Here is a 17418-nt window from a genome sequence, read left to right as displayed (position 1 = left end):
GCTGAGTTAGAAACAAGAAAATCGTCCTTGAGAGCAGTTTGGGGAAGATTGGGGATCATTTTCAGAGTTTATTTTCCCTGATAAATATATTTGAAATAAAACTATTATACAAGGGCCTAGATGATGTCCCTGAATGTTAAATATCAGTTTTATGCATAATCATTTACTCAAGGTATATAGCAAAAAAGTTTTATTTGCATGCTGCTTCAAATGCAAATGAACAGGGGCCAGCCTCATGGCCAAGTGGTTAAGTTCGCGCGCTCCACTTCGGTGGCCCAGGGTTTCGCTGGTTCGGATCCTGGGCGTAGACATGGCACCACTCACCAGGCCACGCTGAGGCGGCGTCCCACATTGCACAACCAGAAGCACTCACAACTAGAGTATACAAACAATGTAATGGGGGACTTTGGGGAGAAGAAAAAAATGCAAATGAACAGGTTTTCAACCCATTGTGTGCAAGGCATTGGGCTTCAGCAGAAGAACCAGTTGATTTTCTCCCTCTCCCTTATAAAGTTGAGCTGGTAACCATCTTATCAGATTTAAGTTTTTTCCCTTCTGGAAGACTGCAAACCAGAACAGGATTCAGTTTGCATAGCAAATTATTTCCAGGAAAAAATATTTTTGGTTGCTCAGTTTCAGATGTGTGTAACCTGACTGCCAAGGTAGGATTAAGGGGTTTTTGGCTTGTTGAGTCAGCACATCACACTGGGCTGTAGTGAAATGATTAAAGAACTTTGAATCCTGTTCACATAGGTCGAATAAAATGGAGAAGAAAAGGGCTTTCACAAGGCAGCCAGACACAACTTAAACATAGGAGCTGCACAGAAAGTTATAGGCAAGATACTTAATTTTTTCCCTTCCCAGCAGTATCCATTAGGAAAAGTATAATGGCACTTGTGTGTTCACAGTGACATCTCATTTATTCCTAACGAGCACCAGAAATCAAGTTCCTATTTATTAAGCCTCTACTTTGTGGCAGGCTTGTGCTAGGCAAGTTTCATAAAGGCTCTAGTCAAATTCTTAGAAGGATCCTCCGAAGTAATAGTTTCTCATGAGGCAACAGGTTCAGTTAACTTGTCTAGATTGTAGAGCAAGTAAGTTTCGCACCTGGGATTCAGTTCCATGACCTTCCTTCCGTGCTGGGTGCCATGACCCCTGACCTCAGGAACATTTTTTCCAAGGTCATGTAGAGAGCAGATGTGTTGAGGCTGGTACTTGAACCCAATTCATTGGACGACCAGTCTAGTGCTGCCCTCCCTTCCCTCTTCTACCGTGATAGGACACTGTCTCCCCAAAAAGAGTGTTCCCCTGTGCTCTGAAAGCTGTGAGTATCCATCCCGTCCTGCACTTCATGTCCCTGTCCGAGACAACTGCACACTGAGTTCCTCTTAATCTGATAGCAAAACCTGAATTAGGTCTGAAATGAACCACGTTCTAGTGCTCTGATTTTTCCAAGTGTCTATATTTCAGGTCATATCTAATGTGATAGCTCCATCCAAGCCTGTTGGGTGTTACAGTGCAGTGAATACTACAGATGCTTTATTTTACAGGCTTTATTAAGAAGTCCTCTGTAGCTTGGGGGTTTCAACCAATAACAGTCCCCTCAGAAGACAAAGGTTCAGAGATATTAGTATATTAATGGTATCTCTAAGAGGCATGCTTTCTCCTCTGATAGAGGCTTCTTGAAGGTAGGTTGTGATGAGGAGATAGTCAAGCCCATAAATTGATTGAATCCCTTAAGGTGAGTTCTCACTTGATTGTGAGCATCTAGTCCAAGCAAACCGAAAGGGCACAAATTTGTTTATTCTTGCATGTGCTGCTCTAAGGGAGAGGGTCCCTGGTTGTCTTCAAATTCTCAAAAGGGGTCATGACCCTCCAAATCATTATGAACCGTGAATTCTAGTCCAACTCCTTGAAATTGATGAGGAATCTGAGATAGCTTGCAGGAACTTGCCCATGATCAACACAGCAAATCAGTTGCAGAGCCAAACTTGAACTCAGGTTTTCTTGACTTCTGCTATAGCTCACAGTGGTAACAACTCATCAAACATTTTGAGCACTGGCTGTATGTCAGATGCTAGGCTGATGCTGGTGAGGCAAAGATAAGTCAAATGGTGCAAAATGCATCAGCTATGACAGTACTTCCCAACCACTTTTATGTCATGTTTATGTTATTACCCAGAAAATATTTATAGGGTACTCTTAAGATAAACAGATGAGGCTGCTTGTGGCCACCCTGATGGCCCCAAGGGCTTACCATTTGGCATACCTATAAACCATTCTTGACAGGCCGGGAAGCTTGGTTCTATGGCACCTCCATTGAGCCTGGCAATACTCCCCTACCCTCCTTAGTCTAAGTGCTGCTTGCTCAGAGCAGCTCCTCTAAGCACCTCCCAGCCTAGACTTCCTTCACATCTTCAGTTTCCCACCACACTGGAACATCATTTCCCTGAGCACACCATTGTTCTCACACATTTCAATATCCCCTCCCCTTCTATCTCCCAGGTGTTCCTCAACCAGAATTCCTCCCTCTTCTCCCAAATTTTAACTCCATAACCCTATGTTTTCATGAACTGAAGTCTAAATTCCTTCACCATTCCACTTCACTACCCACTAATGCTTAACCTTGGCAGCACCTAAAACTTCTCCAGCTTCAAATCCTCCCCTTTTCTGTTCTGACACCCTTATCTTGTTCTCAGGTCCTTCTTTCAACCTATGTCTCCTACTCTTGGCTCATCTCCAAGACCCCCACTTCCCCTGCAGTCCTTAACTGTTGATGCTTCTAGGAGTGGGTACAATCAGCCTTCTTTTGAGTAAAAATCTTTTTGAAAGGTCTCATGCTATTCAGTTAGTTATATACTCTTTGGCCTCTTTTTTTTTTTTTTTTTTTTTTTTTATTAGTCATCCCCATATTCACTAAAGATTTTAGCACCTGGCTTATGGTCTTCTTCCTTCCCTACATCTAAATTCCAATACCTAATTTTCCTAGCTTCTCACTTCCACTTCAGCTACTGTATTTCATGGCCCTGTCCTGGACTTCATCATTTCCTAGTGCTATTTAACTGATGAACTCCAGTTTGCCATCCTGACCACAGGGCTCTCACAACCTTGTTGGCAGGGCACTGGTCTTCAATATTACAGGGACCTGGGGTTTTATGACTCCACGTCGGCCTCTACTCAGTCTGCACCTGAACTGTATTATCATAGCACTCGCAGTTTCTTTTTGACAATAAATCCCAAGCCTTGGGCAAATGCTATAATCCATATTCTCTGCTTCTTGCAGCCAAGTGGTTTAGTTCTGCTAGAGAAAAAGTGACCCATCCACACCTAGGAAACACTTGAAACCAGGCTTTCCAACCTCAGATTCCTCTCCCAAATTTTCTTCACTCTCTTCTGTTCCCCTTGCCTACGGACTTCCACCATAAAACTGATGTCATCAAGCGATCTCCCTGGCATCTCTTTTCCCTTTCACATCTCTCTGCATGCGTGTTCTTGTTTCCAAATGTTTTAGTAGCATAACAGAGAGCTGCCTCTAGTCTAAAGTTAATCCCTTTTGAAGTCCTTCTGCCTTCGCTTGGAGGGCTCTCTGCCTCCTCAGGAACCTTGAAACGTCATTAGCCTTTCCCTCTCCTTTGGCTCTTTTCTCTCAGCCTCTCACATCTTTACAAAAAACCTAAAAACCAACAAAATCCCTCTCTCGACCCTCTTATAGTCTGGTGTTTCCAAAGAATACAGGAGTCTATGCTCGCTGTATCCATCCTTCTCAGTGCCCTCCCTAGGGCGTGGAATATGATAGAGCCCAGTCCGTGCTTGAGAAGTCCCGAGCCTCGAAAGTACTAGGTGGAGAGCGACAGGCTCTCGGTTCTGCCCAGCTACTCCCTCCACTTTCATTCACCGCTCTTTGCTAACCTCGACTCCTCTCTTTGCCTAGGTTCCCGTGACTCTCGCGAGACTTGAGACCTCCGTTACGCACCGCCCCAGTTGAGCGGCGCACTTCTCGCGAGGCTGCAGGCAGGGCCGGGCCCGACATGGCGGAAGGTAGGGGTTTTGTGGAGCCGCGCGGGAAGTCGTGGAGCTGTGGGGGCGCTGCTGGCTGGGCGAAGTAGCCGTGAGAGGGTTTGGCCGGGCGTGGTCGCATGGGGCACAGCGGGTCTCGCGAGCCTTCCTCTCCAGCCTCTCCCGGGCGCCTCGGGCCGGGGTCTTGAGCGCTATTCCTATGGCAACGCCCCTCCGGCCGCCCAACCCCGCGGGACCGCGGCGGGCTGCGGAGCGGGGCGGGGAGGTCCCGTGTCCGGGCCGAGCGCGCCGCGGGGATCGCGAGGGCGGCGGGCACGCTCCTTTGATTGCCGGCAGCTCTGAGGCGGCGGGGGAAGTAACCCTTCTTAGGAAATCGAAACTGCTGTCCTGGCACGTCTCGCATCCGGAAGGGGTACCTTCCTCGCCTGGGACTGCTCTTGGGGTGAGGGGTGCGGGAAAGCCGGGCCTGTGATCGGGCTTCCCAGCATCCCGGGATTTGGGCCGGCTGGGATTCCTTCCGCAGGTTCCAGATGTGCAGGGGAGGAGGGGGTTTGCTCGGTAAGGGAGTTGGCCAAGGTCACTCTCCTCGTAAACCAGACATCTGCTCCTCTGCCTCTCAGTCCAGTCATTACCCTCTCTTCTGGGGCTTTCCTTATGGCACTGCAGGTAAAGGCAATTTGGCATCTCAGGGTCTGCCTCCCTTAACGCAGCAATATCAAAATCCTTCATTGTCAAAGACTTACTGTACAGGTAGGGGGAAAGAAGGCCCAGAGATGGGGAGTTACCTGCCAGGGACTCTATAGTGACACTGTCGGACTTGGCCGGCGTCCGTCTCCTATTCACCCCGTTATCGGAGGAAAATACTTATTAATGTTTTTTGAGTGACTGCCTTGTGCTGGTCACAGCCCGTCCTATTGCTTTAGAACTAAGCTTTGAACCCATCTTTACTGGGATCTTAGATTTGGGCGGCACACGACAGTTTGCAGGCTTTTCTCATTTGAATTAGACTTCGGAACAACCTTGTGAAGGAAGCCTGGCGTCGTGTTATTTGCACCTTATAGACAAAGGAATTGAGGCCACAGTTATAAGGGTAGCTGGGACTGGCACCCAGTTTTTGTCTTTGCTCTTTCTACCACGCTAGACCATCAGCTAAATATTGTATGAAAGCAGAGGGGGAATAAAAAGAACAGAAAGAAAGCTAAGGCATCCCATGAAGCTAGTTTTTGGATAAATCACAGAATATTGCCTAACACAGCAGGTAGCCAGCGAATGGAGCTTGTTGCTCACAACAGTGAGGTGGAAAGGTTCAGAAAGGCCCTATGTGGGGTAATGGGGTAGTCCGGCGCTTTCACGCTAGGTGGAGAGGTTGAGGAGTGTTTTGGGAAAGCGTTACCAGGGTTGAAATTGTGGAGGGCAACTGCTTTTTCTTTCAGCAGTTTTCCTGAGCACCTGCTGTGCTTTGCAGTCAGATTCCAGCCATGAGGAGCTCTCTCTGGAGTGTCTCCTGCTGAGTGTGTCGATTGTTGTCCTGCAAGTGCTTTGAAACATGTCTTAGGGTAGCCTTGAGAGACATCTAGCCAGTGGAGTATGCACCTTGAGCAAACAAAACATCCTTTCAGGGTTCAATTGGCAAGGGAGGATAGCTAGGGAGGCGCAGTCTTGAGGTTGTGACTTGACAGTTTTTCTTTTACCTTTTTTGTGTCCCAATTTCCTAGCCTATGTTCTGCTTTAAGCTTTTTGGAAACAGTGTTGCAACCTTGACTAGGAAGAATTGAGGGAAGGCTTCTAGTCTAGTTAGCTCATTAAACTGAAGCTGTTTGTTAAGCGAAGGAAGGTCAGATTAACAAGAAAACGTTTTGCAGGGGGTGTCCACTTTAGTGCCGCTTATACTTTAATCAGACTTCGTCAGAGCTGGCTACACTTCTGAGATATTCATTTAAATGTAAAACAAATAGCAAAAATCTGTGTCGTGTAACAATTCCATGATCTGTAAGCACACTCTGTGGGAACTTCCCTGATACTGGTTTTTGGTGGTATAAGCGTGTGAGCATGTGGGAAATAGCCTCTAGGAATAGTAAACAGAACCTGGAGAGACTGAGTGTATGACGACTTCTTAACGTGACTTCTTTAGAAACCAACTTTCTTTCTTTCCATCCATCCATGGATTGGTTTGACCGTATATATTTAGCTAAAGTCTGTCCTAAAATTAATTTCCGTTTCTTCTCTGCATCTCTGCAGCTATCCTAATCTAAGCTTCCTTCATTGCTCAAAAAAGTCCCTCCCACGTGGTCTTCCTGCTTTTTACTTTTTCTCCTTGATTTTGCTTCCCACAGTCTATTTTTACAGTTTCCAGTGTTCCCTTTAAAATATAAATCAGATCATGTCTCTCCCACTCTTAATACACTTACCCCTCCGCACCCCCTTCCCCACTCCCATGGCTCTGCATGGTCTTGAGATATATTTCAAAGCCTTCCAGCGACTTTCAGGTCCCAGTAGGGTTGGGCCCCCGGTTAGCATTGCAGCCTGCTGCCTACTTCCCTCCTCATTCACCGTGCTCTTGCCACACTGACTTCCTTGCTGTTATTTGTACATTCCCAACTTGCTTCTACCTCTACGTCTTTGTCCTTGCAGTTCCTTTGGTCTGGAACAGTCTTCCTCAGCTTCTCCGCACAACTAACCAACTTTTGTTCAGGTATCTGTTCAGTTCTTACCTCTTCAGAAATCTTCCCTAATTTTTTTTACTCCCTTATCAAAATATAAACCCCATGAGGGCAGAGAGTTTCTCTGTTTTGTTTACTGCTGTACCTCCCAACTTAGACTCATGCCTGTGGTTGAAGGAACGGATGAGTATATTGAGCATCAGTTACCAGACATCAGGAAAGGTTGCCTGGATACACCCTTAGTCTCTTGTCAAGTAAGCTGGCTGGTCCAGCTCTTAATGTGCTCTGAATAAGATCGGTCTGCTGGGAGCTGCCAAGCCTACTTTTTCTCTAGGCCATTTTAGTCTTTGCAATTAAAGTGTAATGCTTAAGAGCTCAGTCTTTGCTCTCTTTGCAGTTTTGAAATTTATTTTTTCATTTATTATTTTAGTCATTTAACAAATGTCCCAGGCTGTTGATAATTATGTATAGTCTGGAGACCTCTCCAGCACTATCCCTTTCTACGCCATTCATTTCTTTTCTCTTCCTTTCCTTTCTTTCACTTGTCACCAGCAGTAGCTGTTTGTTTTCTCCTTGAGGATTTTATTCAAAAGAAGTTTATCTCTTCATTGCAGTGACTGTGGATGTGTCAGAGTAGAGATAGTGAATCCTGTTTAGATATGCAGAGTTCAGTCACTGGCAAGGTGAGTTGCTGTAGTTGAGATATTCTGATTTACAGCCTTGCCCAACAAAATGAGAAACTGCTGTGTCCTCATTCTCTTTTGTTGAATCTGAGTAGGCCAAGGACCTATGGTATTTCTTGAACTCCGCCTAGTAAGGCCCTGTGGGGTGGAGGATGGGATGACCATGGAGTAGGAGTGGAGGGAGAAATAGTGAGTGGTTAAAAAAGAATAGCCAGACCTAGAGCCTGTTCACAGGGAACTCCAGTCTAGGTGGTGAGATGAAAAGCATGTGTATAAAAAACTATTGTACCAGCCTGGTGGCGTAGTGTTTAAGTTTGACATGCTCTGCTTTGGCAGCTGGGGTTTGCAGGTTTGGATCCCAGGTGCAGACCTACACCACTTGTCAGCCATGCTGCAGCAGTGACCCACGTGTAAAGTGGAGGAAAATTGGCACAGATGTTAGCTCAGGGCTAATCTTCTTCAAGCAAAAAAATCCCACAAACAAAAAAACAATTGTTAGAGGCTGGCCCCATGGCTGAGTGGTCAGGTTTGCCCACTCTGCTTTGGTAGTCCAGGGTTTCACAGGTTCGGATCCTGGGTGTGGACCTAGCACTGCTCGTCAGGCCATACTGAGGTGGTGTCCCACATAGCAGAGCCAGACTGACCTACAACTATGTACTGGGGGGATTTGGGGAGAAGAAGACGACGACGACAAAAAAGGAAGATTGGCAACAGATGTTAGCTCAGCTGCCAATCTTTGGAAAAAAAATAAAAATAAAAAAACTTTTGTAAGGTGGAAGGTGAAAGATGCTTAGCAGTTCTGAAAACTCAGAATAGGAAGAGATGTTTTAGGGAAGCGATGGGGAGTGTGTTTTGGGTGGTCAGGGGTGGCCTTTGCCGCAGGAGATGGTGTTTTAGCTGAGGTTTGCAAAATAGGCCTCTTTTGGATGTTGAGAGATGGAAGTGGGAAGAGGTCATTATTCTCAGTGGAAGGAGTAGTGAGATAGAGAGTTGGAAAAGTATGTTAAGGGCCAGATTATGAAGGGATTGTGTACTCTGGGCCATGGTGTGAGGCTACTGAAAGATATCAGCCAAGGAAGGGCTGTGACTGAAATTGTCTGCGGTGTGTTGAAATGGCTGCAGTGTAGAGGATGGATTTGGGAGGAAGGGAGGCTGGAGCGGAGACTGTAGCAACTGATGAGTCCTTTGGTAAGGGGCATTGGGCCTGGTGAGGACTGGTGTGAGAGAGACTAGAGAAGGTATAAAAGTCAGGACTTTAGAAACCTGTTTGCATATTGACAAGAGAGAGATCAAAGATGACTCAAGGGTTCTAGGGCTGGATGACTCAGTTAATGGCTGGGCTGTTAACAGGAAGAGGAGGAACAGATTTGAGAACAAATATCTTGACCATGACTTTGCCATGCCCAGTATACCTTTAGGTGGTTTTTCTTAGCAGTCAGTTGGAAGCATTTCTAGTTAGACTGCTGTTAGGGTGAAAATTTGCTAGTGAGCTATATTTGTTGAGTGTCTCCCGTGAAGCCGGCTCTGTAATCAGTGCTAGACAGAGTGAGGTTTTGAAAGATGTATAAGTCACACCACTGACTTGCAGAGAAGATTTAACAGAGTTGAATTACATTCAGGAAAAATGTATTTCATTTCTATTAGGTGCAAGCTGCTGTGCTAGAGATGGCAGAGTGAGCAAGACAGTCTCACCTGTAGTGGAACTTGTGGAACAGAGAGAGAAAGGCAAAGTTTCTCAAAAAGGCATGCATATAGTGCTTTTCAGTTTACTCAGTTTTATCTTTTGAATTGATAATTAGTGGCACAACTGTCCAGTGCAGCCTCAAGTCAGTAACCCAGAAGTCATCCCTGACCTCCCCCTACCTCTGTAGTCAGTCACCAAATCCTGTGGATCCTATAAAGCTCTCACATGTGTTCTTTCCTCTCTGCTGTCATTCCATTAGTTTAGACTAGTTGTTCTCAACCCGGAGGACCCTGCACATGAGAATCACTTGGGGAGCCTTTAAAACCCCAAATTTAGGCATCACTCAGCTTCAGTGAAGATCAACATCTCCCGTAAAACTTTTTTTTCAAATTGAGTTAATATTGAATAAAACATGGTTTTACTGAATCCATTTTTAAAAACAAATGTAATTGTTTATATATATAAAATAAGATCATCTTTCCTATCTAAGAAGTCATGGATAGTGAGTTTTATCTGTAACTGGAGTAAAAGGGTTTTTTAAAGCAAACTTTGCTTAAATAATGGATTTTGGACTTTGTCAAAGCATTCAAGTTATGACAGTTACAATTGCTAGATTTTTAAAAGGGTGAAAAGTCAAAATATGAAATCTCTTTTAGCACATCATGTTTTTAATAATATCCAAACGGGGTGTGTGTGTGTGTGTGTGAGAGAGAGAGAGTGAGTGAAGCAGACCGTCAGGGGTGTCTATGACCCTCGCTATTCGTTTGCACTCTCCTCCAGATGGTATTGCTATCGTCTTTTCTTTCCCCTTCCCCTCCTCTTTTCATTAGGGTATGTGTGGACTTGAGTTCTCAGCGGTAAATATATCCACTTATTTCTTATTCCCCATTAAGCAGTTTTCCTATATTTAGCGCTCTTGATTAATGAATATTCGGTAACCCCAGTGAAGAAAAATTCCATCTGCACCAGGACAGGTTTAGGAAAGTAGTAGTGGTAGTAATTCATCACCAGTGAGAAGCCTATCTATTCTGATGCCAACAGGAAGTTACTATTTTCTAGGGAGATGATACTTTAATGAAATACTCTTATTCAGAAAAGCCTAATATGTGCTTGAAACAAAAATTATTCTTGTAATTCTCAAAATAGGATATCACAGCTTTCACAATCATTTTTATTTTATCTAATGGACATAATTAAAGCAGAGTATGGATAAAATCATTTAGTCATTAAAGAATTACACAAAGAACATTAATTTGGGGCCAGCCTTTGGCCTAGTGGTTAAGTTCGTGCCCTCTGCTACAGAGGCCGAGGGTTTTGCCAGTTCGGATCCTGGGTGCGGATATGGCACCGCTCATCAGGCCACGTTGAGGCGGCGTTCCACGTACTACAACTAGAAGGACCCACAACTAAAAATATACAACTATGTACCAGGGGGTTTTGGGGAGAAAAAGGAAAAATAAAATCTTTAAAAAAAAAAAAAGAACGTTAATTCACTGCTAAAATTGGAGCTGGAATGTAAGAACTATAGAAGTGTGGAGAAAGGAAATATCAGGGTTTTGTTAATCTAAAACAACAATACAGTGTGGGTTAGAATTGGAGTAGGCAGAGGGCAGTAGAAATTGCATTTAAGATGGGGAATGGAAAGAACACATTTAGTTCCTGGATTAATGAATTAATTAATAATTAAAATTTGTTTGGTGTCTTGACATTGGAGATGAAATTACACAGCATGGTACAATGGGATGAGCATGGACTTTGGCTTAAGATCTTAAATGTTGACTCGGCTCCTGCTAATTGTGTAATTTTGGGCCATCCACTTAACCTAAGTGAATTCTATTTGTTAAGTACTGTACTACTTTGAGTATGTTGCTTAGAATTTAAGATGATGAAGAATTAACTGCTGTTAATTACGACACATTAAAAATATTGATTCTTTTTTATTGCAAAATATTACAAGAAACTGTACATTTTATTTACTCTATAAAACTTTGTAATTGACACTAATCCAGCAAGAAGCTGCTAGGACTTTAAAATCTTTTACTATGCAGAATTTTTTGGTCATAAGGGTAGATGTATTAGTTTTCTATGGCTGGTGTGACAAATTTTCAAAAATTGGGTGGCTTAAAACAACAGAAATGTATTTGCTTGTGGTTTTGGAGGCCAGAAGTCTAAAATCAGTATCACTGGGCTGAAATGAACATGTTGCTAGGGCCATACTCTGCTTCTAGGAGAGAACCTCTCCCTTGCTTCTTACAGCTTCTGGTGCCCGCTGGTATTCCTTGGCTTGTGGCTGCATCACTGCAATCTTCAAGGCAAGCATCTTCAAGTCTCTCTCTGTTCGGTCTTCATATGGTCCTTTCCTCTGTGTGTGTCACATCTCCCTCTGCTTCCTCTTATAAGGATACATGTAAATGCATTTAGGGCCTACCCATCGAATGCAGGATAATCTCCCATCTTCAAATCCTTAATTTAGACTAGACAGCTTCCCTGGTGAATTCTACCAAACATTCAAAGAAGACTTAATATCTACCCTTCTCAAACTCTTCCAAAAAATTGAAGAGAGGGGAAGCTTCCTAACTCGTTCTATGAAGCCAACATTACCCTTATTAATACCAAAACCAGACAAGGACAACACAAAAAAGGAAAATTACAGGCTAATATCACTGATGAGCATCAATGCAAAAATCCTCAACCAAATACTAGCAAGTCAAATACAATAATACATTAAAAAGATCAAACACCATGATCAAGTGGGATTTATTCCACGGATGCAGGGATGGTTCAAAATCCACACATCAATCAGTGTGACACACCACATTAAAAAAATGAAGAATAAAAATCACTTGATCATCTCAGTAGATGCAGAGAAAGCATTTGACAAGATACAGCATCCATTTATGATAAAAACTCTGAATAAAATGGGTATAGAAGGACAATACCTCGACATAATAAAAGCCATATATGACATACCCTCAGCTAATATCACACTCTGGAGAAAACCTGAAAGCTAACTCATTAAGAATAGGAACCAGACAAGGATGCCCTCTTTTGCCCTTCTTATTTAACATAGCATTGGAAGTCTTAGCCAGAGCAATTAGGCAAGAAAAAGAAATAAAAAGTATCCAAATTGGAAAGGAAGAAGTGTAACTGTCACTATCTGCAGATGGTGTTATATAGAAAACCCTAAAGAATACACCAAAAAACCTTTAGAAGTAGTAAATGAATACAGTACAGTTGCAGGATATAAAATCAACATACAAAAATACAGTAACACTATACACTAACTATACGCTATCTATATATTAACCAAAGTAGCAGAAAGAAAAATTAAGATTACAATCCCATCTACAATTGCAACAAAAATAATAAAATACCTAGGAATAAATTTAACCGAAGAGGTGAAAGACCTGTACACTGAAAATTATAAAACATTGTTGAAAGAAATAGAAGACACAAGAAATGGAAAGATATTCCGTGCTCATGGATTGGAAGAATAAATGTGGTTAAAATGTCCATACTTCCTAAAGCAATCTACAGATTCAATGAATCCCTATCAAAGTTCCAATGACATTTTTCACAGAAATAGAGCAAAGAATCCTAAAATTTGTATAGAACAACAAAAGACCTTGAATAGCCAAAGGAATCCTGAGGAAAAAAGGACAAAGCTGGAGACATCACTCCCTCATTTCAAAATATACTACAAAGCTATAGTAACCAAAACAGCATGGTACTGGCAGAAAAACAGACACATAGGTCAGTGGAACAGAATCAAGAGCCCAGAAATAGAGGGCCGGCCCGGTGGCACAGCGGTTAAGTGCACACATTCTGCTTTGGTGACCTGGGGTTCACCGGTTCGGATCCCGGGTGCAGACATGGCACCGCTTGGCAAGCCATGCTGTGATAGGTGTCCCACATATAAAGTAGATGAAGATGGGCACAGATGTGAGCTCAGGGCCAGTCTTCCTCAGCAAAAAGAGGAGGATTGACAGCAGATGTTAGCTCAGGGCTAATCTTCCTCAAAAAAAAAAAAAAAGCCCAGAAAGAAACCCACACATCTATGCACAGCTAATTTTCAACAAGGGAGCCAAGAACACACAGTGGAGAAAGGAAAGTCTCCTCAATAAGTGGTATTAGGAAAACTGACAGGCCAATGCAAAAGAGTGAAAATAGACCATTATCTTAAACCATATACAGAAATTAACTAAAAGTGAATTAAAGACTTGAACATAAGACCTGAAACCATAAAATTTCCAGAAGAAAACATAGGCAGTACACTCTTCAACATCGGCCTTAGCAGTGTTTTTTCAAATACCACGTCTGACCAGGCAAGGGAAACAATAGACAAAATAGGCAAATGGGACTACATCAAACTAAAAGGCTGCACAGCAAAGGAAACCATCAACAAAGTGAAAAGACAACCTAACAATTGGGAGAAGATATTTGCAAACCATATATATGATAAAGGGTTAATATCCAAAATATATAAAGAACTCATACATGTCAGCAACAAAAAACTAACAACCCAATTAAAAAATGGGCGAAAGATCTGAACAGACATTTCTCCAAAGAAGATATACAGATGGCCAACAGGCACATGAAAAGATGCTCAACATCACTAATTTATTAGGGAAATACAAATCAAAACCACAATGAGATATCACATCATGCCCATCTGAATGGCTATAATTAACAAAACAAGAAATAGCAAGTGTTGGAGAGGATATGGAGAAAAGGGAGCTCTCATACACTGCTGGTGGGAATGGAAACTGGTGCGGCCACTGTGGAAACAGTATGGGGATTTCTCAAAAAATTAAGAATAGAACTACTGTGTGATCCAGCTATTCCACTGCTGAATATTTATCCAAAGAACATGAAAACACAAACCCCTGTGTTCATTGCAGCATTATTCACAATAGCTAAGACTTGGAAACAACATAAGTGCCCCTCAAGGAATGAATGGATAATGAAGATATGGTATATATACACAGTGTAATATTACTCAGACATAAAAAGATGAAGTCTTGCCATTTGCAACAACATGGATGGACTCTGAGGGTATTATGCTAAGTGAAATAAGTCAAAGGGAGAAAGTCAAATACCGTATGACCTCACTGATAAATAGAAGGTTAAAACGACAACAAGAACAAACACATAGATACAGAGATTAGATTGATGGTTACCGGAGGGGAAGCGGGGAGGGAAGACGGTGAAAGGGGTGACTGGGCACGTGTATGATGATGGATGGTAATTAGTCTTTGGGTGGTGATCATGATGTAACCTACACAGAAATTGAAATATAATGATGTACACCTGAAATTTATATAATGTTATAAACCGATGTTACCTCAATTAAAAAACCCTTGGGTCCAATCCCGTGGCATAGTGGATAAGTTTGGTGTTCCCTGCTTTGGCGGCCTGGGTTGACAGGTTTGGATCCCTGGCGCACACCTTCAACCATGCTGGGGTGGTCACCCACATATAAAATAGAGGAAGATTGGCAATAGATGTTAGCTCAGGGCCAATCTTCCTCAGCAAAAAATAAAAATAAAAAATAAAAAAATCCTTAATCACATCTGCAGAAAGTTACCCCCATAATGTAACTTTCACAGGTTCCAGGGATTAGGACATGGATATTATGATGGGCATTTTTCAGCCTGCCACAGTAGGCAGTATTATGTAATTTGACCTATTAAGTCATAATATTTCCAAAATTTCTGCATTTGTTTGCGGTTTCTGAATGCTCAAAAACCATGCTACACAGTTCAAAGTACTGCTGATGAAATACAGGAATAAATAAGACATCTCCTGCCCTCAAGAAACTTCTTAGAGGAGCCAGAATGCCTCAGTCAGAAACTTGTACTTTTGCAGACAGTGGGGACCCGGCTGAAGTTGTTTGGTTAATTGAGCTGAGTTTTAGGAAGATTAATGATGGTGTGCATAGAATAGAATGGGGAGTGGAAGGATGAGAAGGGTGACTGGTTACATGTGTGTGAATGATGCTAAGGCCTTGGAGATACGTTAGTGTGATGGTGTTCAGAAAACAAAAGATACCAAGGTGCATCCCAGAGGGAGTTTGTCTTTAGCTTTATTGAGGCATAATTGACAAACAATAAAATTCAATTTTGACTTGTCAGTTGAGAGATATTTGCAGTAGTGTAACCATCACCACAATCATGATATGGAACATTTCTGTAATCTTAAAAAGTTCCCTTGAACTCCTTTGCAGTCAGTCCCATTCTTCTGGGATTGAAGACCACTGATCTGCTTTCCATCACTGTGGTTTGCCTTCTCTACAGTTTCTCATGGAGTTATACAGTATTGGTCTTTTGTGTCTGGCTTCTTTGCCTTAGCTTATTGCTTTTGAGATACTATGTTGCCTGTATCAGTAGTCTGTTCCTTTTCATGGCCAAGTAGTATTCTATTATACATACATATATATATATATATATATATATATATATATATATATATATATATATACACACACACACACTATAATTTGTGTCCATTCACCAGTTGAACATTTGGGTTGTTTCCAATTTTTATGGACATATGTTTTCATTTCTCTTGGTACGTGAAAATGGAATCATTGAGTCATAAAGCGAATGTGTAACTAAGAAACTGTCGAACTGTTTTCCACAGTGGCTGTCCCATTTTGCGTTCCCACTAGCAATGTATGAGGGTTCCAGTTCTCTACACCTTTGCCAACATTTTAATTTTAGCTATTCTAGTGAGTGTAGTAGTATCTCATTGTGGTTCTAATTTGCATTTACTTAATAATTAATGATGTGCACCTTTTTATGTGCTTATTTGCCATGCATTTATCTTCTTTGGTGAACTGTTCAAATTTTTGGTCCTTTTTTTATTGGGTTGTCTGATTATTATTGAGTTGTAAGAGTTCTTAATATAGCCTGGATACAAGTTCTTTGTTGGGCATATGTTTTGCAAATATTTTCTCCTTGTTTGTGGCTTGCCTATTCATTTTCTGTGTGTTTTGAAGAACAATTTTTAAAATTTGATAATGTCCAATTTAGCCTTTTTTTTTTTTTTTTTTTTTTTTTTTTTGCTGAGGAAGACTAGCCCTAAGCTAACATCCATGCCAATCTTCCTCCGCTTTATATGTGGGTCACCGCCACAGCATGGTGAGTGGTGTAGGTTTGTGCCCAGGATCCAAACCTGTGAACCTGAGCTGCCAAAGCAGATCATGCTGAACTTAACCACTATGCCATGGGGCTGGCCCCATCTCTATTTTTTCTTTTATAATTTTTTTTTTTTGCCCAGTTTAAGAAATCTTTGCCTCATCTGAGACCACTAATATTTTTTTCTGTTTTAGTCTAGAAGTTTTATAGTGTTAACTCTTACATTTTGGTCTGCGATCCATTTTGAATTAACATTTGTATATAGTGTAGTGTAAGAGTTGGGGTTCACTTCCTTCCGTGTGGATACTCATTTGTCCAGTCCCCCATCCTTTCCTCATTGAAGTGCCTTGGCACTGTTGTCAAACCATTTGGCTATATATGTATAGGTCTATTTCTGGATTCCATTATGTGCCTTTGCTCTGAATGTCTGTCTTGATCACAGTGTGATATTTTCTCATTTACTATAGCTTTATAACAAGTCTTAAAATCAAGTCATGTAAGTGCTACACCTTTCTTATATTTTTCCCCAAAATTGTTTTGGCTTCTAGGTACTTTGCATTTCCATATACATTTTAGAATCATCTTGTTAAGTTTACAAAAAAAATCTGAAAATTTTGTTCTAATGGTTTGGAATTGTAGATCAATTTGGAGAGAACTGACGACAATATTGAGCCTTCCAGTCCATGAGCGTGGTATAACTCTCCATCTGTTTAGGTTGTCTTTAATTTCTGTCAGCAATGTTTCAGAGTTTTCAGTGTGCAAGTCTTGCGCATTGTTCTTAAATTTATCTCTAAGTATTTTATGTCTTCGCTATGCTGTTATAAGTGGATTATCACAGCCTATATACATAGATAACCCAGAGCTTTCAAATCAGGACAACAGTTGAAATGGAAGTAGGAAGTGGAGTTTGATTTTGGACGTGTTGAGTTTGTAGTAGCAGTGGGTTATCCTGCCAGCAGGAGCTGTTGAGAGAGATTTGGAGCCATTTGCATAGAGGTGACGGTAAAGTATGGGTGTGCATGAGACTGCCCAGAAAGAAAGTCTAGGAAAAGTTTACTTCTAGGTCTGAAGCTTGTGCGATGCTTTCCTTTTAGAGAGTGGGTAGTCAGAGTAGACCTTAAAGTTATCTGTAAGAAAGGGAGGAGAAACCCTAGAGTACAGAGTTAGGAAGCTGAAGACAAAAGAATTTCAAGAAGAATGGGCTAATTGAGAAGTGGACACTGCACAGAGGTTGA

General features: G+C 42.0%; 1 protein-coding gene across 6 annotated transcripts in view; it reads left to right on the top strand.

The window, feature by feature from the left end:
- The first annotated feature begins 3911 nt into the window (after positions 1–3911).
- ANKFY1 (ankyrin repeat and FYVE domain containing 1) overlaps positions 3912–17418 on the top strand; it is an 89613-nt gene continuing 76106 nt past the window's right edge. For 2 of the 6 annotated variants that reach the window (XR_011423434.1, XM_005597676.4), the window contains exon 1: positions 3912–4038. Coding sequence is in view for 1 of the 6 variants with exons in the window: in XM_005597676.4 (XP_005597733.1) it covers positions 4029–4038 (10 nt within the window). In the remaining 5 variants the exon portion in view is untranslated. Of the gene's footprint in view, positions 4109–11300; positions 11357–17418 lie in introns of those variants that run through there. The other 4 variants (XR_011423436.1, XM_005597678.4, XM_070227912.1 and 1 more) reach the window with 3 other exon arrangements.

Source organism: Equus caballus, chromosome 11 (assembly GCF_041296265.1).
Source record: "Equus caballus isolate H_3958 breed thoroughbred chromosome 11, TB-T2T, whole genome shotgun sequence".
Classification (NCBI taxonomy): domain Eukaryota; kingdom Metazoa; phylum Chordata; class Mammalia; order Perissodactyla; family Equidae; genus Equus; species Equus caballus.
The sequence above is the reverse complement of the archived record's forward strand: the minus strand, read 5'-3'. Positions and strand labels throughout refer to the sequence as shown.